Source organism: Semicossyphus pulcher, unplaced genomic scaffold (genome assembly GCF_022749685.1).
Source record: "Semicossyphus pulcher isolate SPU_LCO1_2020_fin unplaced genomic scaffold, fSemPul1.0.p SCAF_10, whole genome shotgun sequence".
Lineage (NCBI taxonomy): Eukaryota > Metazoa > Chordata > Actinopteri > Labriformes > Labridae > Semicossyphus > Semicossyphus pulcher.
The window spans coordinates 15,605,892-15,631,724 of NW_027211604.1; the positions used below are offsets into that span (position 1 = coordinate 15,605,892).

At 38.5% G+C, this 25,833-nt stretch overlaps 4 protein-coding genes and 3 non-coding genes across 8 annotated transcripts; all 7 read right to left on the reverse strand.

The window, feature by feature from the left end:
• Positions 1-15: 15 nt before the first annotated feature.
• Positions 16-3,207, reverse strand: sumf2 (sulfatase modifying factor 2). Of its 2 annotated transcripts, none has more exons than XM_069673562.1 (9): positions 3,060-3,207; positions 2,819-2,966; positions 2,614-2,728; positions 2,315-2,359; positions 2,061-2,211; positions 1,740-1,795; positions 1,574-1,658; positions 1,262-1,403; positions 16-1,153 (listed from the first exon to the last, which is right to left on the reverse strand). In XM_069673562.1, exons 1-9 carry the CDS (start codon positions 3,115-3,117, stop codon positions 1,051-1,053), a joined length of 903 nt encoding a protein of 300 aa, XP_069529663.1. In that variant the 5' UTR covers positions 3,118-3,207; the 3' UTR covers positions 16-1,050. The 2 variants fall into 2 exon arrangements, with proteins under 2 accessions (XP_069529663.1, XP_069529654.1); XM_069673553.1 differs by having other exon boundaries at positions 2,819-2,969.
• Positions 3,208-4,351: 1,144 nt separating this feature from the next.
• cct6a (chaperonin containing TCP1, subunit 6A (zeta 1)) lies at positions 4,352-11,168 on the reverse strand. Its single transcript, XM_069675763.1, has 13 exons — positions 10,960-11,168; positions 10,245-10,308; positions 9,440-9,574; positions 9,112-9,285; positions 8,612-8,715; positions 8,224-8,494; positions 7,532-7,614; positions 6,225-6,321; positions 5,982-6,129; positions 5,286-5,419; positions 5,059-5,161; positions 4,823-4,895; positions 4,352-4,722 (listed from the first exon to the last, which is right to left on the reverse strand). The coding sequence occupies exons 1-13, from the start codon at positions 11,094-11,096 to the stop codon at positions 4,650-4,652; spliced, it is 1,596 nt and encodes a 531-aa protein (XP_069531864.1). The 5' UTR covers positions 11,097-11,168; the 3' UTR covers positions 4,352-4,649.
• Positions 5,537-5,673, reverse strand: LOC138605866 (small nucleolar RNA SNORA22). The gene has a single exon (XR_011309333.1). It is a non-coding gene; the product is annotated as a small nucleolar RNA SNORA22 (small nucleolar RNA).
• On the reverse strand, positions 6,846-6,982 carry LOC138605860 (small nucleolar RNA SNORA22). The gene has a single exon (XR_011309332.1). It is a non-coding gene; the product is annotated as a small nucleolar RNA SNORA22 (small nucleolar RNA).
• LOC138605854 (small nucleolar RNA SNORA22) lies at positions 7,705-7,841 on the reverse strand. The gene has a single exon (XR_011309331.1). It is a non-coding gene; the product is annotated as a small nucleolar RNA SNORA22 (small nucleolar RNA).
• A 1,197-nt stretch (positions 11,169-12,365) lies between the features above and the next one.
• Positions 12,366-20,405, reverse strand: LOC138597529 (protein NipSnap homolog 2-like). Its single transcript, XM_069669143.1, has 10 exons — positions 20,247-20,405; positions 18,567-18,694; positions 18,358-18,403; positions 18,073-18,167; positions 17,613-17,683; positions 15,995-16,135; positions 15,850-15,881; positions 15,200-15,294; positions 14,751-14,834; positions 12,366-13,827 (listed from the first exon to the last, which is right to left on the reverse strand). Exons 1-10 carry the CDS (start codon positions 20,336-20,338, stop codon positions 13,763-13,765), a joined length of 849 nt encoding a protein of 282 aa, XP_069525244.1. The 5' UTR covers positions 20,339-20,405; the 3' UTR covers positions 12,366-13,762.
• Positions 20,406-20,977: 572 nt separating this feature from the next.
• mrps17 (mitochondrial ribosomal protein S17) lies at positions 20,978-22,733 on the reverse strand. The gene is made up of 3 exons (XM_069676458.1): positions 22,650-22,733; positions 22,083-22,226; positions 20,978-21,472 (listed from the first exon to the last, which is right to left on the reverse strand). The coding sequence occupies exons 2-3, from the start codon at positions 22,203-22,205 to the stop codon at positions 21,173-21,175; spliced, it is 423 nt and encodes a 140-aa protein (XP_069532559.1). The 5' UTR covers positions 22,206-22,226; positions 22,650-22,733; the 3' UTR covers positions 20,978-21,172.
• Positions 22,734-25,833: the final 3,100 nt, after the last annotated feature.

Sequence of the window (25,833 nt, forward strand, 5' to 3'; positions counted from 1 at the left end):
TTTTTTTTACCAGTATGTATTTATACAAACATATCTTGTTGAAGTATAACACAACAGTTTCATGTCATTAAATTAATCTGAAAGCCTTTATTTGAGGGAAAACACTGCATAGGTTTCAAACAGTGGTGGGGCTAAGTGACTACTGTTGGTATTATCAGATGTAATGATATCAACTCTACATGCAAACCTAATGTTAAAATTCTAATATGTATTAACTGCAACGCTTTCCCCAAACTGTGTTTCATGAACAAAGCTTCTCTGATTTAGCTTGTGTAAATATTTTGCAATGAAAAAAAAAAACATATTTCCTGAAGTTGCATATCTTTGGATTGTGTGGTCAGGTCAAACGTACTGAATCATTTGTTAAGGAACAGAAACAAGGCTTGGCTTTATGTAGTTACTTAACACTGATAAGGAACCAGAGTTTTGTCTCATCTGTGGTGTTTAGCAGCTCGTTCCACATAAGCACTCGGCCGGCCGATGAGAAAGTAAACAAAAAGACAAAGACAGGATTAGAGGAGGCCGTGACAAAACCAGCGGACCAATTTACTCTCCAGTCACATAAAACACTGAATAAAAGACAAATCCCTCTGTGAAGAAGGAAGACTACCAATGCCGACAGTCAAAGAGTGTCCTATTTCTGTCATTCAATCAGATACAACAATGAGACAACAATGAGACATCCGAACATGTGATGGTGGTTTTGGAAAACAGTGACAGTGAACTTATAATTCTTTTTTAAATTATTTATTTTTTGAATGTTAGGTATTAGTTTGTTAATGTTTATACTTTTTTCCCTGTATTTTTTATCTGTTTTATGAAAAACAAATTCTTAGCTCTCCACAGGAGAAATACAGTTTGTGTCTACACTCTTCGTCGTGTCATCATCATAATTCGTTCATTTCATTGTTAGACATCATCGTTTAATTGGTCCCTTGTACTTTGTCCTTCTTCTTTGTCGACTTAAAAGTCAAAAGATCCATTTGACTGAACACCTGAATCACCATTGGATCAATTGAATATAACTCTCAAGTTAAGAGTTTACATTTGCTAAAGTTCTGTTTTGTCTTTCTTCTTCCCTTCTGTCAGTCTGTCGCTGGCAGCACACCTGAATCCCAGGTTGTCAGAGGCAGAGTCAGGAGTGTTGCCCATCCTGCAGGAGCCAAGACAATCAGACAGTGAGGACTGCATCACAGTTATTGTGTGGGCCCACAGTCTCAATATAGTGTTTTTATATATGTTTTATTTTCTAATTACTCACCTGGTTGTGATTCTTGCCTTGTGATTTGCTGAACCATCCACTGTGTCGATCCAGGAGGCACCACGCAGCACATACATTGGCTGTTTTCCTCGAAAGGGTGTGGATGTCCATTCCCATGTGTTTCCCATCATGTCATAAAGTCCTGCAGGGAGAATCAACATTTACATTATATCACACTTACCTCAGATTCTCTCTTTTGTTTTAATATCTCTGTAAATCTTTGTCTGTTGCTTTCAACAGGACTGTTCACTGTTACCATTTAGAAAATCATCTGCTTAATGTTTTTTGTTTCTTAAACTAAGGGACAATTACCATAACTGTTCTGAGGAGGAAACGCTGTGACAGGAGAGATGCCATGGTATCCGTCCTCAGCAGTGTCCCTATCTGGAAATGATCCCTAAAATATAAACACAAGTTAGTTGTTACAAAGCATGGTTTCCTCATTTCAAGTGTATATGCATCATAATAGGAGGCTAACCTGCCATAGATTGGTTCTGTTGGCCTGAAACTTGTTACCCCATGGATAAACCCGACCTGGAACACAAGACACAAAAAAGAGCTGAGAGGAGATCGAACAATAAAATTATAAATCAATTATTGATCAAAATAGTTATGTAAACTATTTCCCCCTCCTTTTTTGTTGACTAACTGCAAATAAAACACAGTTAAAACAAAGTTCAAGCTCTGTTTAATGGATGTCAGTAAAGAGTCGATTTGAGCACAAAACTCTATTATAATGGTGCCGCATACAGTGTACATATGTATTATACAGTATGCTTTTAGTGTACAAATTGTGTACCTTGCAGCCCACCACGTGCAGCCCACTCCCACTCCTCCTCAGTGGGAAGTCTCTTTCCCCTCCACTGGCAGAAAGCCTGAGCATCAGACCAGCTCACCTGGACCACCGGGAAGTCCAGGCGCTCCTTAATGCCTGAACCTGGTCCTGCAGGCTGAGCAGCAGAGGGTCAAAGGAGCGAAAGGCAGGCAATGAAGTTATGCATGAACATATACAAAAATAAGCAAAAAGATTTCAGGTAAAGCTCGTGACCTCACCTGTCTCCAAAACACCCGTTCTATAGGCAACCACCAAGGAGCAGACTGTAGGGGAAACATGTGTGCCAAAGTTATTCACAGGACAGCCTTACAAGTAAAGCGCTACCTGTAAAATGTATTAAAATTGTACATTATATAGTTTAGTTTAAAAAAATAAATGGATTAAAAATCTATAAGGAAAGAAGAAAAAAATATTAAACATCTAAACCTAAAACTAGTTTTGGGAGGAAAGTACTCAGATCATTTACTTGCAGTAAAGCAGCAATGATAAATTGTCATGATTTATGAAATGCCAGTACCTCAATCCTCTGTGTGACTTTGCTCTTGAGCTCTTCTGACACGAAGTCTTGAAACACAAAACTCCAACCAAACGTCTCAGCTTCAGTTTTGTACTTCTGCGCTCTCACAAAGTCTCTGTGGTGAACAAAGGCAAGTAGCTTTACCATACATTATTGTTTTCACTAATTAGCAAACACCCTTCTATTAGTTTTCATGTTTAATTACCTGAAATCTGCATTTGTGACAGGGTATTGGTCTATTTTAAAATCCCGAAGTTCAACCTCCTTCGTGGGGGACTCTCCATCTTTTCCATCAGCTGCACTGGTTCCCATTAACATCTTTCCTCCTTGTAAATTCACCATCTCATCTGCTGCTACTATGTGTAAGCAAATGCGATCATTTTCAATGTCGGACAATAAGATCTATGTTTTGGTATTTTCTGAAATTAAAATGCATATTTTCTTACCCGTCACTGCCAGTAAAAAGGTAGCAGATATCCAGAACACTATTCTAACGGTCGTCATTTTTAATATTGCGTATATTACGTTAAATCTACAAATACCACTGGAAGTTATCTTCCGACTAAACTTCCCATACTTGTATTAACTTGGGACAATTTCAGAGGTCGGACAGATTTTACCGTCGCAACGGAAATTGGTTCAACCACAAACAGTTTCCGTATAAACAAAACGTTCCGCTTAATTAAAAAAAAACGGCATTGCAAATTTCCTTACGTGCAGTAGTTTTCCTGTATGAAGTTGCACTGTAACGTAAACTTAATTTTAACTATATCATAACATATGAGATAGAATTTAACAAAAACTAACACATTTTGATGGTGAACCAAAATATATGGCAAATTATATTCTATACTAGACAATACAGAAAAATATGAAATGGCACGATTTGTTTTGGTGAAATGGTTAGATAGAAACAGAGGTGGTTTTTAAGAAACAAATTATTCACCTAATTGTGAAGTTGTCATACTTTAAGCAGATTACTAAATATCCCAATTTAAAATCTTAAACTAAAAACTTAATCAACCAGTATCTCTTACAACTTACTTCTAAATAATAGTTATTTTAAAAGGTACTATATACGTTTGAACTAAATGAAATTCTACTTTTATTTTGGAAGCCTGTAATTATAATTAAACATGTACACACTACTGTAAAAATTATATTTCAACAAATGTAATTACAACAGTTTTTACTGTTGGGGAGTATTTTCGAGAATACTCTCAATGAGGCAGTCAAGAAGACACTGTAATCATTAGAGCAGTAGTAGAATAAATACTCTTCTCAACAAGTATTAAAAAAATTCTAAATCATATACATTACATTTTCATTACCAATGCATGAATGTATGAGACGCATTTTATTGTTGCAGCTGGAGGAGTTTAACAACCTTATATAGTGCTTGGCAGTTTTATCTGTGACAATGCACTTAAGAAGCCTTTTGATTGCTTTTAAAACCTGTCAGTCAAGTAAAGACAGATTATTTTTAAGTTAAAGAAAAAGTGCTGTCAAAATGTAAATGCTTTAGATAAAGTCACAAAAAAGCATATGTAAATGTATTAAATTTACAATGAATCATTGGTTGTGTGTTAATGCTTGAATAGCTTGGTCCATACATGGGTTCATTATATTAATGCTTTCTTACAGTAAGGATGTATATTTCAGGTTGTGGACAGTTTCTCTCTCAGGAGTTAAGTGTTTTTAAAGGTTCCAATTCTCTTAGACAAAACACACAAAATCCTTCAGGAGCTGAAAAACCTTTAATGGGTAGAAACAAAAGTGTGGCTGAGGTCAGTGCTTTTAACAAAATCTCATAAATAAACCAATCAGAGGGAGACATTGACAAATCCATGAAAAAAAACCCATGACTAGCAAAACAATGGTTTTCTGACAGACACTGTGATGGATGCTGTAGGGTCTCCAGCAGGTTGTCCATCAGACTGGGGTGCTTCAAAGTTCCAAGAGCAGTAATGAATTGACTGAATCGTCACTACCGCTTTGAGTAAGAGAACAGCTGCAGCTTCTTCGGGAATATATATTTAACCTCTGAGAGAAGACATTCCAGCTCGCATGATCTCATCCACCAACAAGATGTTGCTGGCAATGACCGTGCTATAAAGAAAAAACACAAGAGATTAAAGAAAGTACAATGCATCAGAATGATTTTTAATATTCAAGTGTACTTATACAATTCCGAAATGCATGATCTCACCATGAATGGAGAAGCTGCTTCTTAACGCTGTAGTTATCCCATACACCGGCCTCTCCTGCCACCATGGGTTCCCCTAAATAACAAAAAGGGTTTAAGTTGAAAATGTAAGCACTCCAACAATCATTACCATGATGCTTTAAAAAACAGGAGCAGATATTGTAATGTATTGTGGAAGCCTTTAAAAGTAATGTCTTGCAAAACACAATTATCCATGAACTGCGTGCTGTGGTTCCGACCTGTGCTGAGGTCCACTCCAACTAGCTGACCGGACTCTTTGTACTCCGTCTGCAGCTTCAGCAGGGTCTCCTGTGGGTCATAGCCAGAATTCTGGGCCAAAACCTACAAAGGAAGATGCATAATCAAATAAGATGTCGATACAATATGATGCTGACAGATAATATATTTAATGTGTAATGATACACTTGATAATATTGGTAGCACAACAAAAATAAAGATCTCTCACCTTGGGGATGACTAGGAGAGCATCTGCAAATGCTTGGACTCCCAGCTGGGCTCTGCCTTTCACGTTGGGCTTGTGTTTTACCAGGGCGTCTGCCACGGCCACCTCAAACGCACCTGCCCCAGATACGACACATCCTGAAGAGACAGAGAGGAAACAAAGATGCTCAGTAAACTTGCAAGTATATTTGCCTCAAGTAAAAAAGACAAGAACGAGGTTTCTTTAAGAATATCACAGATTAAAAAACAAAACAAGTTTGTTCTGATCAGCTGAATACATGTAGAAGAGACTTAAACTCTACTAATGCAGAGGAAAAGACCAGATTCACTGTAGCACAGACATGAGTGACCAGGGAGAGCCACGTTAGCATCCCTGGGTGTTCGCTGTGCAAATGACACCAACTATTATTTTCTAAATTGCACTGAATTATGGTTTCATAATATAAATATTTTATGGTTTATCACACTTTCAGCACATATTGCAGCAAGTGGATTGATCCACATAAATCATAATCATTCCAAGATTATTGCCAACTCTGAAATGAAGAGATTAGAAATGTAAACAAAAAACATGTTGAACTACACCCAGGTGGCAAAACAAAAAAAATTGACTGAATTATTTTAGCTGCAAGTTTGCTGAAATAAGTGATATTTCCAAAATTCAATGGACACAAAGACATTTCAGGTTCCTGTTCCTTACCATCTTCAATGGCGTTCTTGACTGCCCGCAAACCATCCCTTACAGCATCTTTGATCTGTGTGAGGGTGTGTTTGTTGGGTCCCTTCACCAGCAGGGTAACTGAGCGAGGATTTCCACACTTCTCAATAAACGTGTACTTCTCCTCTCCCTGAAAACAGAATCAGTGGAAAAAAATTAAAACTCTGCCCCAACATTTTAAACAAAAATATGCATAGATTCCATGCATCAGAGAACTTTACTCACCAGCGTGTGTTCATAAACCAACCCAGCATTTCCCAAGCAGTCAGGTGTGAGGTCATCAACTGAATTCATGGCAATGCCACCGCAAGCGAGGGTGAGCCTGTTGAGAGAATAACACATTGTATGTATGATGCAGTCCTTTCACGTGATCCACAACATTAAAATCATCACAGCTCCAAGAACTACTGCTGCTGTGGACAGGAAGTGTTGCGTGTGCTTGTGTTGGTCTGTAGATTAAGAGTCTGAAACTACAACTTTAATTTCTGATGATCTATTTTTTCTGTTGATTATGGATCAAAATTAAGATCTTGTTAGTCAATCTGAATTTAAACTTTTCCCAGACAGAGCTTTAGAAAACACTGGGAAAAGAACACTATGAGCCAATGTGAGGCAGAGCATTAGTCATTGTCAGTTGCAAAAAAATGATCTGGTTCTTGCTTCGTGTTGTAACAATTTTTTTTAAACATTTATTAGGTCAACTAGCTCGTGTTAGCATGGGTGTGGTTAATAGAACTAGACTGTGCCTGAAGAGGAAAAAGCACATTCTTAGACACGTGTTTAATTGCATTGACCCAATAAGAACAATAGGTATTTTAAAAAGTGAATCAATGCTTAAGATTTCTTTGTTGTTCTGATCAGCTGAATACATGTAGCAGAGACTAAAACTCTCCTAATGCAGAGGAAAAGACCAGAGTCACTGTAGCACAGACATGAGAGACCAGGGAGAGCCACGTTAGCATCCCTGGGTGTTCGCTGTGCAAAACAAAAAACAACTCCATTCCACTAAAGAGAAAACAGATAGTTTTACTGTACAATTTAAATAAAGATACTCAGAATAAAGAGACAAGACTGGAGTTCCCAAAAGAACAGTTTGTGGGATAAAAATGACCCTTGACAGATATGGTTTTGACATTCAGACACACTGGTTCATTGGCGTGCTGTTGCTGCTGTTTCTGTTTGGTGGGCTGTCTTGGTCAACGAAAACTAAAATACTTCACAAGGCTGGCATGCTGTGATGCATACATAAAAAAATGGCAGTCCTGATTTTAATAGTAAGATGCTAAAAATACCACCTAGTTTTTTTTAGCTAGTTTCACTTGATTTTTATTCAATTTTTTCCATTTTATGTACCTTTAAATTTAATACGATTATACATTTCAAGCCTTTTTGCCTGATTAATTATTTTTCATTCTTAAAAATGCTGTATATTAATATTTTACACAGGCGCTTGTTTAAAAAAACAAGACAAAATTCCATTCATCAGAACAGGCCACTTATATTTGTAAAAAGGGAATATGTTACTTTCTCACCTCTCCATGTTCCTCCTCTTTGCCCTGCGCAGGGCCACAATGCCCTCCTTGGCAAGGGCATCTAGAGAGAATGGGTCAATACCCTTCACAAAACAAAAGATATACAAAACAGTTATTTATCATGATCAATTCAAGAAATAATTCTGGGTACTTTTCAGGTTCATGGGTGGAAGATTTATTCTGATCTGTTGAATACATAAAGGGGAGGAAGAGACTCTCCAAATGCAGAGGTACAGATCAGATTTACTTTAGCACAGATAAAAGAGACCAGGGAGAGCCACGTTAGCATCCTTGGGTGTTCACTGTGCTCTTTGTAGGATCATTTAGGCCTTTATTTTATCACTATATAATGACATGTTGTCAAAGAAGAGCCTTACATTTTCTAGTCACTCTAACAATAATACTTATTTTGTATTGAAAAATATTCAATTGACAATAATTTGCATTTATTTTTAATTCAGTGTGTAAAAAAAAATTAATTAAGCCGTCAAACAGTTTTCTTAGATATCTTAAAATCAAAAGATTAATTGTAATGTGACAGTGATGCCAGAACTGTTGACATTAGTAGAGTTAAGGTAAACTATAAGCAGGGAAAATACTCCGTAATCCATTGGGATGCTGGCGTCGCTACATTTTGGGATGCAGAGGTATTTTGCAACATTTCTACAACCATCACATTAGCCAAAGCGTACCTTCTGGTTAATGACGACAAAACCCTTCTCCCCGTTGGGACAGACATGGTTCTTCAGGGCGATGATCTTCTGCACTCGATCCTCAATGAACTTCCTTTCCGCAACCACAAGCTTTTCTCTCTCCTCGGCACTCTTGTAGAAGAACCCAGAGTTGACCTCCGTCTTTTCATACTCCAAAGAGACGTTGCAGGTCAGCACGTAGGCATCCTCCACCCTCTTCTTCATGTCTGGGTGTCGAGCACCGTGGTCCAACACCAAACCTCTGATCAGTCTGAGAAAGAAAGAAAAACATTACTTGTCTTGGGACTACTTTAGACCCCTGCACCACTGTCAGTATAGAAATGATTTGTAAATGCTTCCAAGTCTCCAGTTTTTAGTTTTTACTCACTGTGTATCACAGTCGGTCTTGTGCTTCATCTCCATGATTTCCACCATGTACAGGTCGATGGGCTCATTGGGTTTGGCGATGGCCAGCACAGCATCTACTACCGCCTGCAGACAACATATAACACACACAACCATTGACAAAAGGAAATCATTGTTTAACACGAAAAAACAAACTTGAGATTAAAAAAACTGAAATTCTACCATTCTAAACTACCTGAGGCCACCACCACTGGTCAGCTAACATCCATTACCAGATTCATACTGCTAAAAGTCCTCCTTTGACCATTTACGCACTTTGACATTTACCTGACTGACTTACTGACTTTACTTAAGGCTATGGTAGCTTATGATTGATGAGTATTTGTAATCTTACAACAAAGGGATGAACACGTCTACTCAGAGTGACAATAACAAATGAAACCATCATTGATGGTGCCTTAGGTCAACTGCCTAAGAACCCTTAGCACTGCAGTCAGCGAGCTCCATCCTCTCACTTCTCACCTCAGTGAGCAGGTCTGCCAGCTCTGCGTGGACCTTGGTCCTGAGGGAGGTGCGTGCTACGTTGATGAGGGTCTCTCTGTCCATTTCCTGAGTCACCTTCACCTCCTCCAGTGCAGCCAGGGCTTTCTCTTTTGCTGCCTCAAAGCCTTCAGCAATGATTCTTGGATGAAGACCCTGAGGGACAAAATCAAAGGGAGTTATGGAAGGAAAATATGCAGAGCGCCCAAATATTGACATATTCTGAAGAGATTCACAGGTCATTAGGTAACAAACTAAACTAAAACATGTGGTGGGATAACCGGACAGGCCTTTGACAATCCTCTTTTACCTCTGACACGTAGAGGTCAGCCTGCTTCAGCAGTTCACCGATGATGAGGACATTTGAGGTGGTCCCGTCTCCTGTGATGTCATCCTGCGCTGTGGCAACCTTGGCAATAAGTGATGCTGTGGGGTGCTGAATTTGCTGCACAAAGCCAACAGAAGAGATCTTAGTTAAACATGAAAAGTGATTCATCATGGTGATTAAGCAAAACCAAGTCACAGCTAATAAAAGGAGAAGATGCCTGCATTAATTAATCTGCTAATTACTCTTGAGATACATTGACAGTGTGGTCGAAGAAATGTCTTGTTCTGTCTTACTGAAGGTGTTCAGTTTACTATATTTGACAAAGAGATGCTAATTGAGAGCTAGACTCCGAGTGTGTGTATGTGGGTGCAAATTATTCTCTCAAAGATTCAATGTACTCCAAATCAGATGTAGACATGGACACAGAAAGCTGACACACTGACAGCTCTGTTCATACTACAGTGGGTGTATGCATACATACACGTCTAAATGTTTGTCAGTCATATGGGAGACAAGTTAAAAGCCAATTCCTCTAATAATCAGTGTTCTCTATATTCAAGCAGAATATAAGAAATGTGATTTATTTACACATAGTTCAAGATAGTGTCATTTGTGTAACATTAAGGTAAGCATTATTATGATGTTGGATACTGCTAAACATATTTGCTCAGGTTTAAATGGCATCTACATACAGGAGGGTGTGGTCACTTTTTAACAATACAGTGAGCAATGGATTAAAGACAACTGGACGATAAAAGTACGATTTCTACTATGAGCACATCCTTACCATCTCATGTAACAAGACGTTGCCATCTTTGGTCAGCTTTATGTCTCCTGCACCAGACACCAGCCTGCAGACCCAAACAGGAAGAGCTCATGTTAACTGTGGAAATGCCGGCTTATACGTTATACAAGACAAGTTTTCAATCAGCCATGCCTTGTCCTTAAACGATAGTTAACTACGTCTAGAGTCTGCATGCTAACTGTCGTGAGATATTATACAGCATCTGTTAAATATGTAGCTTAACTTCCTCAAATAAGCCTCCTTGCGACGGAAATAATTAGCACGAGGTTACTGATGATCGAGTTATTAATTTGCACATCATTCCGACTTGTGAACTTAAAACTCCGTTCATAAAATATCTGCATTTCTTAGTGCTATCCATAATCCATTAGCCTAATCTGCTCACATGCTAACATTAGCTTGATGGTTGTCAAAACGGATCGTGACGATGACTGGGCAGGGCAACGTGCGCCGGGAAAATCAGTTATCCGTTTAGCAAGTGGAGGCCCAAACTGTCATTAAGTACTTTGTGGAGGAGGATATACAAGGTACACATGGGTGTTTTTTAAATTTTGAAATAAGTGAACATTAAGGTGGAGACAGAGTGACTATAATGCAAACTACGCACACAATGTCCATGTGAACTGCAGCTAACGTTAGCTTGTTAGCCAAGTTAGCTTAGCACGCGTGCTGCACAAAGGGCTCCGGTTGCACTCACATTTTCATGGTCCCCTTCGGTCCCAGGTTACTTTTCAACACATCCTGGAGCCCCCGGGCGGCACTGATGTTAACCGCCAGGGCGGCCTGGGCCCTGGCCACCTCTGCTTTCGGGTTCAGAGCTTTCACGGCAGCCATGGCGAAGCAGCAGAACCAGCGAAGTAAAAGTAAAAAGTAACGCTGGTAGGGAGACCGCACTGCGAGGGCTCGGGCAGCTCTCGAAAGGAGAGTCGGCTTCCAGAAGGCTCTAACACGTGTTCTCGTGCGGCTTTTACGTAACCAGTCTAGGCTCGGACGATCTAGTATAGACAACTTCAACATTATTAAAATATCGAAGTTCAAAAGTGAAATACTTTGTTTATCTGAGTACTGAGTCAATACTCCTACCACTAATGCACAAAAGTGGCTGTTTTATAAAAGTCGGAAAAATGTACGTTTTAAATTCTTCAAATTAGCTTCCCTGTTTGTATTTTTTTTTTTTTGCATTTTTGTTAGAATGCTTCTTCTTCTTATATTTCATGTTTAAACCGTGGCAGACAAATGGAATCACTTCATTTATTTTCGTTTTACAAATAAGTCCAACCCATTCAGTCGATAGCACAAACTAAACTAAACTAACAAATCATGCTATGTAGCATCTAAGCTGTAAGAAATGTTATACAAGAGAGGAAAAACAAACCAAGATTTCTGGGGCTTCCACTTGGTCCTGAGAATAAGCAATGACACCCTCAATTATACCTAGAAAACCACCCAATATCTGTCTGCATTAAATAGCTTTAATAGCTTAGTTCTTTGCATATTTGTATTGTTGATAATTAATAGAAAATTGACTCGTATTATGACACTGCATGTTATTGACACCTACTGCCTTTTATATACATAATGTACCGTATATTTCAGAAGTTACTGTAAAATTGAGAGCAACGAAAAACCGAAGTGAAATTCATTGGATGTGCACACATACTTGGCCATAAGACGATTCTCAATGGGTTATAGGATCTCCGACACCCACTGAAGGCAGCATCAGTCACACCCTGGACGACTTGCTGATTGGGCTAGTATGTCACCTTTGAGTGTCTTAATTTTGAAATTTAGCCCCTCGAATATGCAGATCATGGGTTTATTAATAAATTCCTACGGTAGTGTGTTGGTACCATACTGTTTGATGTGTAGTGTGTGTGTTATATTTATCCCAACACATCCAGATGCAAGGGAGTGGACTGGAGCTTCATTAATAGTCTTGTGTGAACCAATTTTTCTTAAGTGCTGCAAAGCAAATTGCCATATTGGATTTTTTTACTTGGATGTATAGACAAACAATGCAGAAGCAGCACCAAGAACTTCAGTTTTGAAGTGACCAACTGTGTACTCATTTCAAAAGATACAAGATAAAAGAAATCTGACTCGTTTTTACATTTACATCAGAAGTTTAATTCAATATGTACAACTAATCTTATTAAAGCACTCACATTTGCATTTACCACATTGTGATATTCATCCTCTCCATCCATCCTTTACTTGTTTATCAAGTTCAGAATATCCATCCAATGTCCATTCATCTACAGAAACAGGAGTGACCACCATATCCCTGGCTGGATCAATAAACCTACTATTTAAATCTACAATCTGACCATTAAAAAGCCCATTAATCTCAGTTACAGCACACAGTCATCGGTTTACATTAGTTGCTTGATACAGGGATAGGCCAAACCAGTCCCTGTACAGCAGTTTGTAGATACTGATTAGTTCAAAACTAGATTTTTATCATTACCATCATCCTGTCCCCCTCCCCACATCAGGAAGAGAAAGAAATGTCAGGGTGTTACATTTAGAGAAGAATCTGGAGATGTAGTGAACAAAAGACACAAACAGGGAAAATTGTCACAAATTCAACCCATGAACTGGACACTATATTTATGTCTCCTGCAATAATGAAAATGCTGTTCCCAATCGTACGGTGTGTTAGTCAACTTAAATGTTTGAGCAACAGTGTTGCTATGAATTGTTTCATCCATCCAACTGATTTTGAAAAAAATTAAACAGCATAATCAATTTGCTGGATTAAAGCCATGTAAACAAAGTCACATTTTCTTGAGTGTATACTTGGTGAAGTGTTGACGAATATAAAGCTGGAGCTGAACTGTGGCCCTGCAGCACAGGCCCCCTGACTTCTGACAACCAGCTTTATTGTCTATAATACAATAACCATTTGTAAACAGCGTGCTCCTCTTTGTAAAATTGACCGACATCTGTTAACATCAAGCTTAAATTAATAGAGAACTGGTTGTGAGATACTGGAGGGAGATGCTTCTGTTTGATTTGTTATCAGTAGTAGTGCAAAGGCGCTTTTGATTCATGTTAAGTTTTGTTTTGTTACACGTTTCTATGAAAACACATTTTCAGCCCGTGACCAGCACTAGAACCGTTTCATGTTTAAATCGTATCTCTTTCTTGTATCTCAACAAACACTGGTGGCAGTTTTTATGATTATAAAAAATAAGACAAGCCATTTAAATCTCACCCTTTGAATGATAGAGACATTGAAGAGGAGGAGCGTGTCAAATTATATTTTGTCTACGCCAGGTGCATTAATGAATCAGTAACACAGTAACTGCTGTAACAGATACAGTTTGGTGATTATCAGCTGAATTAAGACATTCTAGGCCCACACAGAAAACGGGAGTAGAGAAACCAAAACAAAACTGAAACAACATGATGTAACGCAGATATCCCTGGCAGTGTCTACAGATCAGTGTGACAGTTGCAGTGGTGGCTGAGAGGTTCCCCCTGCTGTTTGTTTGTGGTTACTTCAAGGGTGAAGTCTTCATGGGAATCATTACCCTAGATTCCATGTGCTGAATTAGAGGGACTGTGGGAGAGGGAAGAAACAACAGTCAGGTTACTGGGAGGATTTAATTCCCCAGAAAATGCAAAGACAGTCCATTAACGTGTACAGCAGTAACTCAGATAAACAATATGTAAGTTTATACCCCTATAATCTTATCAAATTTGGCCGGTATTTTATGAATCTATTAAACTATGCCCAAAGTAATGGTAGTGCAACAAGTTTTAACAATAATCTGATTAAAGGAGAGAGAGATTACACAGAGCTATTAAAAAATGTTTCGATCAAATCAACATCATGATACAGTTCCACTCAAAGTAATCTCTATTTACAGATTCTACATAATAGAATAGTCTACATAGTAGAATCTGTAGGCAGGGATGTGGATTTCCGGTAAGGCAAGTGTTTTGGTTTCCGTTTCAACTACACTTGTAGTCTAAGTAATATTGACCAATAACGTATCAGCAGGCTGCAGCTTATGCAAGAAAAACAGTCCATGAAGAGAGCAAAAGCAGGCAGAACGTAATCCACCGTAATGCCAACCCGGCTCCCATCAGCGTGATCTGACGCAGTTTAGCTTCTTACTAATCTCTATAAACAGACATCTGCAGTAAGTTCAGCTAACAATCGGTTCTAGATCTAAAATTGAGATGAATTCAGAAAGCCGTTCAGCATTCAGATTTCCCAACTTCCTTGAATGCATCAGATCGATCCGACCTCCGTTCAACAAACGTTAAAAGTAGTTTTCTTCTCCTCTTGAGGACAGACCTGACAAAGCTTGAATTTTTACTTGTTACAAATCTGCATCATGATGTTGAAATTTAGGCAAAGGTAAGGCCTGTTAATAACAAGTAAATCGTCTCAGACTTTAGCCGATGGGATCCAAAAATGCTCCATAAAATTGTGCATAGCAATCAGAATTGTAAAGAGAGAGGGGAGATACTTACCTGTATAATAAACAACCTCGTCCCAGCCTTCACGCTGCCAGGCAGCGTTTCTGACGTTCTCTCTGGACTGGAGGTCTTTGTAAGCTGATAAAAAGAAATATACAAATATTTCTTGGTTTAAATGTTCACATACAGTTTTTACTCAAATACAGATATATATGTCTCTACTAGAAAAATGCATAAAATCTTTAGCAAAAAGGTATATCTTGTAGATCAATTTTATAACCTAAAAAATATGTAATGGTGAAAAAAAAGATGAGGTGACTTTTAAGATGCATTTTTTAACTATTAAGTATATTCTCAAAGTATTTTCATGACTATCTAGACGATGCTTTTGTAAATGTCACTACAAAGTTAATATCCTTAAATTAAGTTTTTCTTGGTATTTTTCTTGAAAGCATTAATATCCTGATGCTGTATGGTTCATTAAACCTGGAAACACTGCTCACCCCATAAGTGGTGAACTGTGTACAGACTTCCAATCTGGGAGAAAAAGCCTCCCACCGCCTCCTGGTTCTGCTGGCGAATCTCAATAGCACGAGCCCTGCAGTGCACCAAAAAGTTTGTTACATGAAAAAAAACCCAACAGTTTGTTATTGAAGGTACTGATTAATTCACCAGCACAAAATTGTAGGTTTTACAGTTCCAATTAAAGTGGCATTCACCAACATCCCAATAATTGGTTTCAATTTAAAGCAACACATTTGAATGTAAATAGTTCTAACACCCCATCAAATATGTATATTCCATTACCAGACAAATTTCAACTGAATCACATTCGTACATATTGTATATTAAATAGAGGGTAAATAGAATTATGCTTTAGATTCATAAATTACATGTGATATATCTCGTCATGCTTTGGAGGCATGCAAAGATTGTGTAGCCATAGGTACCGTTGACTCATATTCATCTGCTACAGTCTGTAAAACCAATAAAATAAAATAGCGATGAGGAATATTTAAAGGGTTTTGTGGTTATTAAAATATATCAGCGCGTCAGAATTACTATAAAAATGAATCATATTAGCTGGCTGTCTGATGCTACATGTGAAAATAAAGGAAAGAAAAGATGGAGGATAAAGACAGTTAGGATTTACCAGTAATTTCCCCACTCGATCATCGTCCCTGGCTGAAACAGAATATGAAGAGGGAAGAGATGAGGGCATTGAGAGCACAACAACAGGACACAACATATACATGCATAATGAGTGGAGGCTTGTTAAGTTACTATGTAGGTGTTACCCTGAGCTGGTAGGATCGGAGCTCGTAGATGTTGGGTCCTGGACGAGGGATGGGTTCATTCCAGAAACTGAACTCCAGCAGCAGCTGGTTCCTACGAGACAGCAGCATCTTCCCCCTCTCGCTCCTGTAGTCCATAAACTTCTACAAGAACAACAAATAGCAAAGCTTTTCTCAGTAAATGCAGCTAAACCCACCAACTCTATAAACATCTCCAAAATCTATAAACTGCTGTCAAAGGAGCAACAAATAACCTGTTCCCATGATGTGGGAATGTAGACCAGAATAGAGAACACTGGTTAAGTGGAACAAGATCTCTGTCATGATACTGGGAGGTTTCCATTAGGGATGGGCATTTCAAGGACTATTCTATGAAAAAAAAATCTGATATCCTGTTAACCTCAGTACCAAAAAAAGGTGTAGTGGAAAGCGCTGTTTTTCACCAACGGCGTCAGTACTTTGCTAGTGAAAGGGCGCATTCTTAGATTGGCATACATCGCCGAGTTCACAACGTGTCTCTGTCTCGGTTTGTTACTCACACAGGGACGCACAGCAGCGCTCTTCCTCATAAGGAAACATCAGTGTATTTGCTGGCACAGTGAAATTAAATTGTTTATGGGACAGAGCAGAGGACGTGAGAAGACGAGGGAATCAAAATGTTGCCATCTATCAATCATGATACTGCTTTCGGTTTGGTGCTGATCCGGTGATGCCGGAAGCCTCCACACACATGCCTGCTTCACCTCAGGGAGATTCCTGCTCGAGCCCTGCGCAGGCCAAAAACAGCCAGAGACCGACACCAAGCTCTCCATCATGCGCACTCATTCTGATACGCGCTCTCTCTAATACACGCAGAGACAGACACACACAGATCTGAGAGGTAAATTTATCATAAACCTCAAATTAACTGCCTGTGCCACCGACAATCGTGCCCACAGACACGAATACACTGTCCAGTATTTTGACGGCACGTATGGAAATTTAAATAATTAATTAGTGACGCTGCTGTGCCAGGCATGTTTTTTTTTTTACTTCTACTTTTTACATATTTTAAATGACATTGGTATACATGTCTAATGAACAATATGTGATTGATATAGCTCATGAATAATATTTAATTAACTTTGGGCAACTTTAGGCAAAAATAAAAAAAATCCATAAGCTCCAGCTAAAGTCGAATATCCACGTCATAAAGAATAATCGAATATTCGAATATCCGTGCCCATCCCTTGGTATAGTTGCATATAGTTAATAATTCTATAATATCTTGAGTAATCTGGGTTTTTAAAAGTTTACAGAGTTTTCCGATTTAAAAATATTGTCCTTGTTTTCAAACAAAACAAACCCAACATCTGAGGAATAAATAAAAAAACACATTATAGATAACGCCTGATTGGGTCCATTAAATAGACGAGCATTTTTTATGATGCGAAATTGCATTTCCGTACATAAAATTTAAAAGATAATTGCACCAAAATTACAATCAAATCACCAAAAGGTCAAAGGTAAAGATGATAAAACATGTGGAAAATGCTCTGTGGTTGTAATTAAAGGGGACTGTACTGCTGGAAACAGCGGTCACCAGCTGACAGTAAACTGAAACAATCCAAGTACCCGTTACCTTATTCTGCCTGAGTTTGTTCATGACTTCTGTGAGAGCCGGGTATCCTCCCCGATATCTCCACAGGTGAACTAGAACAAAAGGATCAAAAGAGCCAAAATTAAGGCACCTCTTAAATATATTTCGTTGTGTCTGTTTTTCGTTTTCTTTAATTCACAACAGGATGTAATTCAATGGTTTATATCTCTAGTCCACCTGTGATCTGAGGATATTTAGTGTTTCAACCAGGAATAATTTTCCAAAATCCCACCATTTTATTGCTATAATTACTTTTGTAATATTCTCTGACTAAAATATGCTGCTACTGCACATGAGATCAGCTCAGCTGAAAGTGAACGGTACCAAAGACCTCACCACAATACAGGATAAAACATATTCTGAATCCAGTGATCAATAAATTCATGTCAACATGTCTAAACAAAGACAAAACAGCCAGGACACATGCAGTGAGTGGTCTTACCTGCCTGATCCTGTTCTCCATACCATGTGTTCCAGGTACCCACAAGCTCACAGGGGTATTCAGGGTCAGCGTGAATAGAAGGCAAGACGTCCTCACTAAATAAACACACACACACACACACACACACACACACACACACACACACACACACACACACACACACACACACACACACACACACACACACAAACACACACACGCACAACAGACACACAAATGTGTAAAGTAAATTTTAAATATGCAATTTTTACAAAACCAGTCAATTACAAAACTTGGACTACTTACCAGAGTTCATTGTAATCATCAAGGCACTCAGGCTTGACATTGTGAACTGCAAGGAAACAACAAAACAGGAGTGTTTCATATACCTGACAGATTACACATGATTGTGTTAAGAGAAACACATTTAAATATCTCTCAAAGCAATAAAAAGCACATGTCGGCTTTTTGTTTGTCGATCAACCATAACCCAAATAAAAGTCACTAAAACATACACTGTATCTTGTAGAGATTGCTGTCCTCCTTTTTGGCCAGCAGGTGAGAGTGAGCATCTTTTCGTGGGTCGACCTTTCTAACAAACAGAGACTTGAACCAGCTGTCTTCACGGAAAGCTGAGAGGCTCCTGTGGTGAAACAAAGAACACACGTTGGATAAAAGCAACTTCTTCTGAAACAAGCTGTCGCTCTACAAATACACTATACGTGCTACACAGATGTTTCTGTGTTTTTTGTCTGGGGTCTTTCTCAGCTTTTGTTAAGGAGGTATTTTTGTATTCTTTCTTTTCTTGCAATATATAACTAGAACATCTCTGGCATTTATGCGCTTGTTTTAGATCGATGTTTATAAATTCTAAATTTGTAAATTGTGAATTTCCCCGTTGTGGGCAGAATAAAGGATTAACTTAACTTTATCAGTGTTTATGATGGCTGCTCTCTGACAAGAAATATATTTATATAACTATTGAACATCTGTTTTGAGTTATTTAATAATTTCGTCTCCTATACACAGCTTATCTACAATTAGGCAGGCACAGGTGAGCTTATTTAAGGGCATGAAAATTACAAATGTATCACTATCTTGTTAAAACTCCTACATCAGTCAATACACTGTTGAGGATTTTATGCCTCTCCGATGTCCTTATTGATATCAGCCTCAAAAGCCACCAGTGAGCTGTACTCCTGAATATATTATTGGCTTTTCATGTAGTGCTGATCTTACTTGTCATGACATTTGCAATATACTGTAATTCAAACTACTTTAGCTCATACTTCTTTGTAAAACTGGGGTCTTTTAAAATTCAGGAGGCCTTTTTCTAAAGACAATGACAGCAGCAGCAAACCGAAAACTTTGTATAAATCTTTACAGACTACACAACTCCTTAATAAAAGAAACTTCAGCTCAGAAGCCAGCAACATGGAAGCCTATAAGCTGCTGTACATACTGCACACAACCAGATTTACCGGATTAGTCTACTTAGACTCCTAGACAGCCCCCCACATGAGTAGTATTTTGCTTTCTTATAATAAACTTCATTAAAACGTGTCAACAAGCACTCCACTGTATGCAGTTGTTACTGTCGCTTCTCAGGAAACGCTCCTCTTGCAGGTCACCAGGTGAGTCAAACACAAAGTGCATTCAAAGCTGTCACACTCATTTCAATGTTATATACATCGCAGCACTTTAGTGTAAATATCTTACTTAAAAGCTTGGTGTAGGCCACACACCTGCCACAGCAAGAAACTGTGTCACTCACTAATCAAAACAAGGTCTGCTCCGCAATGATTCACTGCATTTTGACCTTGAAGTTGTTTCAGTTCAGAACTCTCAAATATGTATTTTATTCCTGCAAATTACGACGCATCATCGCACAAAAACATGAATTACGCAAGCATAAGCGCTATCACATGCTGCACCACAACTTTGTAATACAGGAGGATAATAATTAGCATTAACAGAAACTTAGCAACTTTATTTGCTAGTTTAGAGTTAGAGGGCTAATGCTAACAACGTTACACGGACCAGAGTACGTACCGACGTCCTCACGTTAGCGCTAACGTTAGCTTAGCCACGTAGCATACCGGACTTTGTCACTGGAGTTAATAACACAGGCTAAACACTCGTTGAAGTACAATTTTTACACCTGTGTTTACAAATTCAACTCGCCAAACTCTAACCTTACGACAACCGTGACATGTCCGCTCATTTGAAGCCCGTTTTTCGTCTGTTTCAGGCCTATGCCCACTCGGTGAAGGACTCGGGTCGCCATCTTTTCCCTGAAGGCTGTTTGCCAGTCGGAGGTTGTTTGACTCGGCTGCTGCGGCAGTCCGTGCTGTTCCCGGGGTGCTGACGTTACTTACAATAACGTAACCCCGAGTTAACTTTGTGTACCGACATCAGCTGACAACTTTTGATAAATTGCTACTTGAGGAACCCGATGATTATGCACACGCACTAGTTAATTATTAAAGCAGTTGATTAAGCATGGCAATAACTTTAATATCCCACCTGCTAAACTTACCGTGAAGGTTGACAAAATATTTGTATATAACTTATTTCCTCATAAATAGAACTTACATAGGCCTCAAATTAAAACATTGACTGCAAAATTGTTACATTTTCATTTAAATTTTCATGGACATACAATTAAATTAATAAATTGACTCGTCAAATATATTGAGAGACGCCTTGCGTTTGCATTGTTAGTAAATCAAAGCCAACCAACGCAACAATCCAGGCAATCCAGGGTATGCACCAATGGCAGACATTGATTTTAAAAATTGCGTTTGCATATGCACGCTTAGCAGGTAGGCTATGAGTATTTTTAACAACACTTCGGCCTGACAGTACAACAGATACGTGCACCATTCATACAGGTTATGAGTAAATGACACCATTCATTCTCCGTCATTTTATTGTAAACACCTCAGATATGTGTCTTTAAATCAAGACACCCAGAGCAGGTAGTACTGTATTACAGCTCTACACATGGGTTGACATATGCATTGATCACAGCTTTATACTGTGTATTTACATGAAACAGAAACAGAATTGCAGTGACATTTAATCAAATATTACTTAGTATAAAAAATGCATTTTTCTATCATGAAGTGGGACTTTGTGCTGGTGAGGAGTCAGCTCCACTTGAGGCAGCAGAGATGTTGAGTGCGTGTAGTTTTTCTGACAACGTAGCATCAGCCAAAGGCTCCACAAACTCAGTTCCTGCAACCTTTGTTCCAGTAAGTGGGTCAACCACCCGGCCAACCTTGTATACTACTTCAGCCAGTTCATGCTTCACATGTTTGGACCTGGCCTCAGGTAGAGCCTTGAGAAGGACGATATCTCCTACAGTGCACTGTTGCAAAGCATCATGGGCAAAGTAGGTCTTCCTCTTGTTGTAGTACTGCGGTGAAGAAAAAAGATTTTGAATAATTTAAATCAGTATTCGATCAATTCGTAATAACTGTTGAGAACTTGAGACTACACATTTTTACTCTAACCTCTGATTTGAGAGACTAGTTGATATGTATCAATAAATGTTAAATGTAAACCCTAAGTTGCTCCTGCGAAAAGGCCATCTATTAGCAAAATTGCCTTGTATCAAACTGTTTCCCAATATTACTTATAATTGTATTTATTTCCTAGGCAAAGTTTGGTAAATCTGCTAGCAACATTATAAACTGATGTTCAGCAGTTTGGTATATTTTGCTGAATGAAAAACTGTTGGAAGAAAAAGTTTCTCTATTTCTCAAACTAATAAAAACATATTTTTGGAATTAGAACCAAAACTCAGGCATCACACTGCCCCTAAGTATTATAAAAGTTCATAAGCAAAAAACAAACAAAACAAAAGCCATTAACTCAAATGATGTGTTTTCACGTGACAGTAAAATATCAGACATGAAGGAGAAAAAACCTGACTGATGTGCATTATTCTAGATAAGCTCTGTGCCATCTAGGCCACCTGCCCTGCTGTAGGCATTAACAGTAAACTAACACTGTTAAAGGTTCACCTTGAGCAGGTTAGGATCCAGCACCAGCCTTGTGACCCTCACTTTGGCAGTTTTTAGCATCTTGGTTCCTATTACTCTACCGATGATCCATTTGGCATGGACTGATGCATGCTTTACCGACATTCTGGAAAACTTGGTCCAACCCTGTAACGTTAAGAAGAACCAAGAAAAATTAGTACATTATCTGACACATTATAATCAGCGGAAGGCTTAGCTCCTCTTCTGTAAACCAAATGTCCCCTTATCATCCATCACATGTTAATTTATTTCTTTTTCGGTGAATCGGTAGTAAAAAGGAAAGCCAGCCGGTTAGCGTTGCTCCGGTATCTGCATAATAGGTATTCACAATAAAGGTATCATGAGACATTAGCATTAATAACAATGCAAATTCCTTATAAACTGGGGATAGACATAGGCTAATGTGACATAGTTAGCATTGCTACAGTTAACGTTAGCTTTACCTTTATAAGCGCATAAGTTAAAACGCAGGAATTACAAGTTACGCTGTCTTTAATAATCATGAACACAGATTAACACCAAATATAGGATGTAAAAAATTCAACTCACTCAAGAAACTTGAACGAAATAAGCAAAGAAGGTCAAAAAATTTTCAGACAGAGGGCTCCTCCATGCCGCTCGGCTTGTTTTGATGACGTAAACTACGGCTACCAACGAAGGACAGCGCTCGCGTAGATGATTTTTGTGGAATGTGCTCAAGTTTTTTGGGGGGGCATAGAATTAATGAAATATATATAAATATAAGCCAAAAATAAGATTTATTATATTTCTAGCAAAGTCGGTTATTCATCGAGCAAAACGTCGCTAAAGCTGCTCTGGAATTTGATATATATATATTTCTAATTAATAGTCTTTTTTTAATTTTAGAACTATCATATCACTTGTAAATAAGATCATAGCGTTGTTTAAAAAAAATATATATATATATATTTTTTTTTTTTAACAACGCTATTAAGATATATATACATATATTAATGTATATATATATATAATATAGACTCTGTTTTTTGTTTATTTAATTATTTAATTTGCAAGAGTTTATTTTTTCATTGTGGTTTTCTGCTTTTTCTGTGTTATTAAAATAGACCCTTGGTTGTAGTATACAGATGTTTGTATTATGTTTTGTACTGTATAAAGAAGAGATGTGAGCAGAGCAGAAGTGAGATATCAACCAAGTCTCACTGGACTAAAATAAAGTATTCAAGTTAACTTTTGGCCAAGTTAATTGTTTCTTGTTAACATTTTTGAGCAAAGCAAGCCATTTTTTTCTTGGCTATTCTTATCAGTTCAACAATGACAGTTGTTTTGACAAGTACTTTCCCCACGTTGCTTACCCCCTAAGAAAATGAAATGTTCATTGTGGCCATAAGATGGTAGCAGAGATGGCAACAATACAAGGTAAGCGGTCAGCCTGAAGACAAATTAAACTCATCGGGGCAGGTGTGATGGATTGTTGCTGCGTTGCAGCCCTGACGATACCCGGACGATACAAAGTTTAGGTCATGTATCATTTAAGGAGGTGATATTAACAACAGAACAACAGCAGAACTCATTATGTGCAAAAGCAATTTAAAAATCTATCTGATAGCAATTATGAGTTGTGAGGAAGGTGAGAGTGGTCCTGGTTGCAAGATCATGAAAATGTTTCTCTATATCTTTTATTAAATTGATTTCTTTTTTAAGATAACAGATATTGTTATCCCACAAAGACCTTTTTTATCTTTACTTTGGGGTGTTGATTAACAAACACAGGCATAAATTGTGTGTCTCTATTGAATACTAAAATCATCCTTCATCTTTATCAGGCTGTAACTAAATAGGAACATCCTTCAGTGATCCTGCTGCCATTGTTAACGTCATTACTCAATCATTTACAAGAGATGCACATATAATTAGATAGGTACATATTATTGACATATTCTTGAGCAAATGAGATGAGAAGTCTACAGCAATTCAACTCTTGCTCTTGAGGTAACAATTAGAAAAGAGTCACCTTTAGAGGCCTGTTAGGATCATGTCAGTCCTCCATTAACTCTTGTGTCTACTTTCATAGTGGCTTCATTAGGCCAGACTCTTGTGAGAAGACCCAAAATTACCCAAATTCTCTTTAGCCCCATTGAGAGGAGTTCTTCTGGATCCCTACTAAAGCAAATGTAAGTGGCTGAAAGGGAGGGTGATTAACAGATGCATTCATACCACAATGTTCACAGTCTTGTCCCTGAGTAGGAATTGGCGGTGGCTCAGAACCAACTGCAGTCCGATCTGGTCTTAATCAGAGCCATGTTGTAGTAAAGCACAAGTCTGGGTCTCTGTTTCCCATTTAAGGCAGTGCAGCATTGGTATACCTCTGCCAGAATTACAGAATTAGCCAACTTTAGTCCCCTTCATACAAAAACTCTGAGACAATCGGATTGTACCAGCTGTTCTTCCCGCTAAACGTATTGTATGACTAATAACGCCCGGCTAAACTGACTTTATACCGTGCTCGACAGAATAGAGATGCTGCAAACACTGTCTGGCACTACAGCCATCATTGTTTTATTGCACTCTTGTTGCGTAAAATGCACAGGAACAGCTCCGTATCAAACCTGTGGGTAAGCCTACAAGTGCAGATCACATGGTATCAAAGGCCATATTACAATATTTACCCAGAGATAATTGCAAATGCAGCCAATGTTTTTATACGTGAGAGAGCTCACATGGTCAGTTATCAGCTCTGTATCATGAGAGACCACAAGCGCGACATAAGACAGAGACCTGATAGCACATAGACTGTGTGATTACATATGTATGTTTTCTAGGATAACACAGTGACCCTATAATCAGGGAATTTTATATTTTCAGATTAACATGCTAGAATAATGTTGGCCTAGTTCCTATTGTGTGAGTTATTAGTCTCCAGATATTACATTTTTCTAAAGATTAGACTATTATGCTTTAGTGTTTGCGTATGACTATGCCTGAGCCTATCACTGAAGTAAAACCAGCCCTTAGGACCTGTGCATGGGGTCGATTAAAGGTGGGAAAGTGGATTGTATTGTGTCAGTGCTGGGGAGAGTTCATTATTATGTGTGAATGTTATGTTGTTATCAGAGTTTAGAAATAGGTCAAAATGTACCAAAAAGTAAAGGTGGGACATGGATACTGGAATTTCCTTTTTTTTTTCTTGGCCTTTTGGCTTTATTTACAGGACAGCTGAAGATAGACAGGAAATGTTGGGAGTAGAGAGTGGGGGATGACATGCACCAAATGATCAGCAGACCGGGAGTCGAGCTTGCGATCAGTGCGACGAGGACTGTAGCCTCTGTACATGGGGTGCCTGCTCTACCAACTGAGCTAAACAGCACCCCTGGAATTTCCTTTCTTGAACTGAATCTCCGAACAGCACTTCTGCTCACAACTGCAACAAAGCCCTACTAATTTAAAGGAGCAATTTGCCCCTGAAAAAGCCACAAGCTGGCATTCTCTGTAATCAATAGAAGCAATAATCCACCATGAATACGGATTTCGCGACAGTGGCGAGGAGGAACTTCCTTTTAACAGGAAGAAACCCCATGCAGGACCAGACTCATTGGTGGACAGCCATCTGCCTCGACCCGATGACCAGTGAAAGTGGGATGGAGGGAGAAACATACAGAAAGAGACGGACAGAGGCAGACAGATAGACAGCATCAAAAATAAATAATACAGACTTGTGGTTACAATGTCAATTACAATAGCAGAAACAATTACA

Excerpts from the sequence above, each read along its gene's own strand:
- sumf2 (XM_069673553.1), bottom strand. The coding sequence starts at position 3,117 with ATGACGACCGTTAGAATAGTGTTCTGGATATCTGCTACCTTTTTACTG. Across the intron at positions 1,404-1,573 it reads TCCTCCTCAGAACAGTTATG|GACTTTATGACATGATGGGA; the intron begins GTAATTGTCCCT and ends TTCTCCCTGCAG. Across the intron at positions 1,154-1,261 it reads AAGGCAAGAATCACAACCAG|GATGGGCAACACTCCTGACT; the intron begins GTGAGTAATTAG and ends TGGCTCCTGCAG.
- cct6a (XM_069675763.1), bottom strand. The coding sequence starts at position 11,096 with ATGGCTGCCGTGAAAGCTCTGAACCCGAAAGCAGAGGTGGCCAGGGCC. Across the intron at positions 9,575-10,244 it reads ACGTCTTGTTACATGAGATG|CAAATTCAGCACCCCACAGC; the intron begins GTAAGGATGTGC and ends GGCTTTGTGCAG. Across the intron at positions 6,130-6,224 it reads TGGTTTATGAACACACGCTG|GGAGAGGAGAAGTACACGTT; the intron begins GTGAGTAAAGTT and ends TTCTGTTTTCAG.
- LOC138597529 (XM_069669143.1), bottom strand. The coding sequence starts at position 20,338 with ATGGCGACCCGAGTCCTTCACCGAGTGGGCATAGGCCTGAAACAGACG. Across the intron at positions 18,168-18,357 it reads GATGATTACAATGAACTCTG|TGAGGACGTCTTGCCTTCTA; the intron begins GTAAGTAGTCCA and ends GTGTTTATTTAG. Across the intron at positions 17,684-18,072 it reads TGGAGAACAGGATCAGGCAG|TTCACCTGTGGAGATATCGG; the intron begins GTAAGACCACTC and ends CTTTTGTTCTAG.
- mrps17 (XM_069676458.1), bottom strand. The coding sequence starts at position 22,205 with ATGTCGGTAAAGCATGCATCAGTCCATGCCAAATGGATCATCGGTAGA. Across the intron at positions 21,473-22,082 it reads TGGATCCTAACCTGCTCAAG|TACTACAACAAGAGGAAGAC; the intron begins GTGAACCTTTAA and ends TCTTCACCGCAG.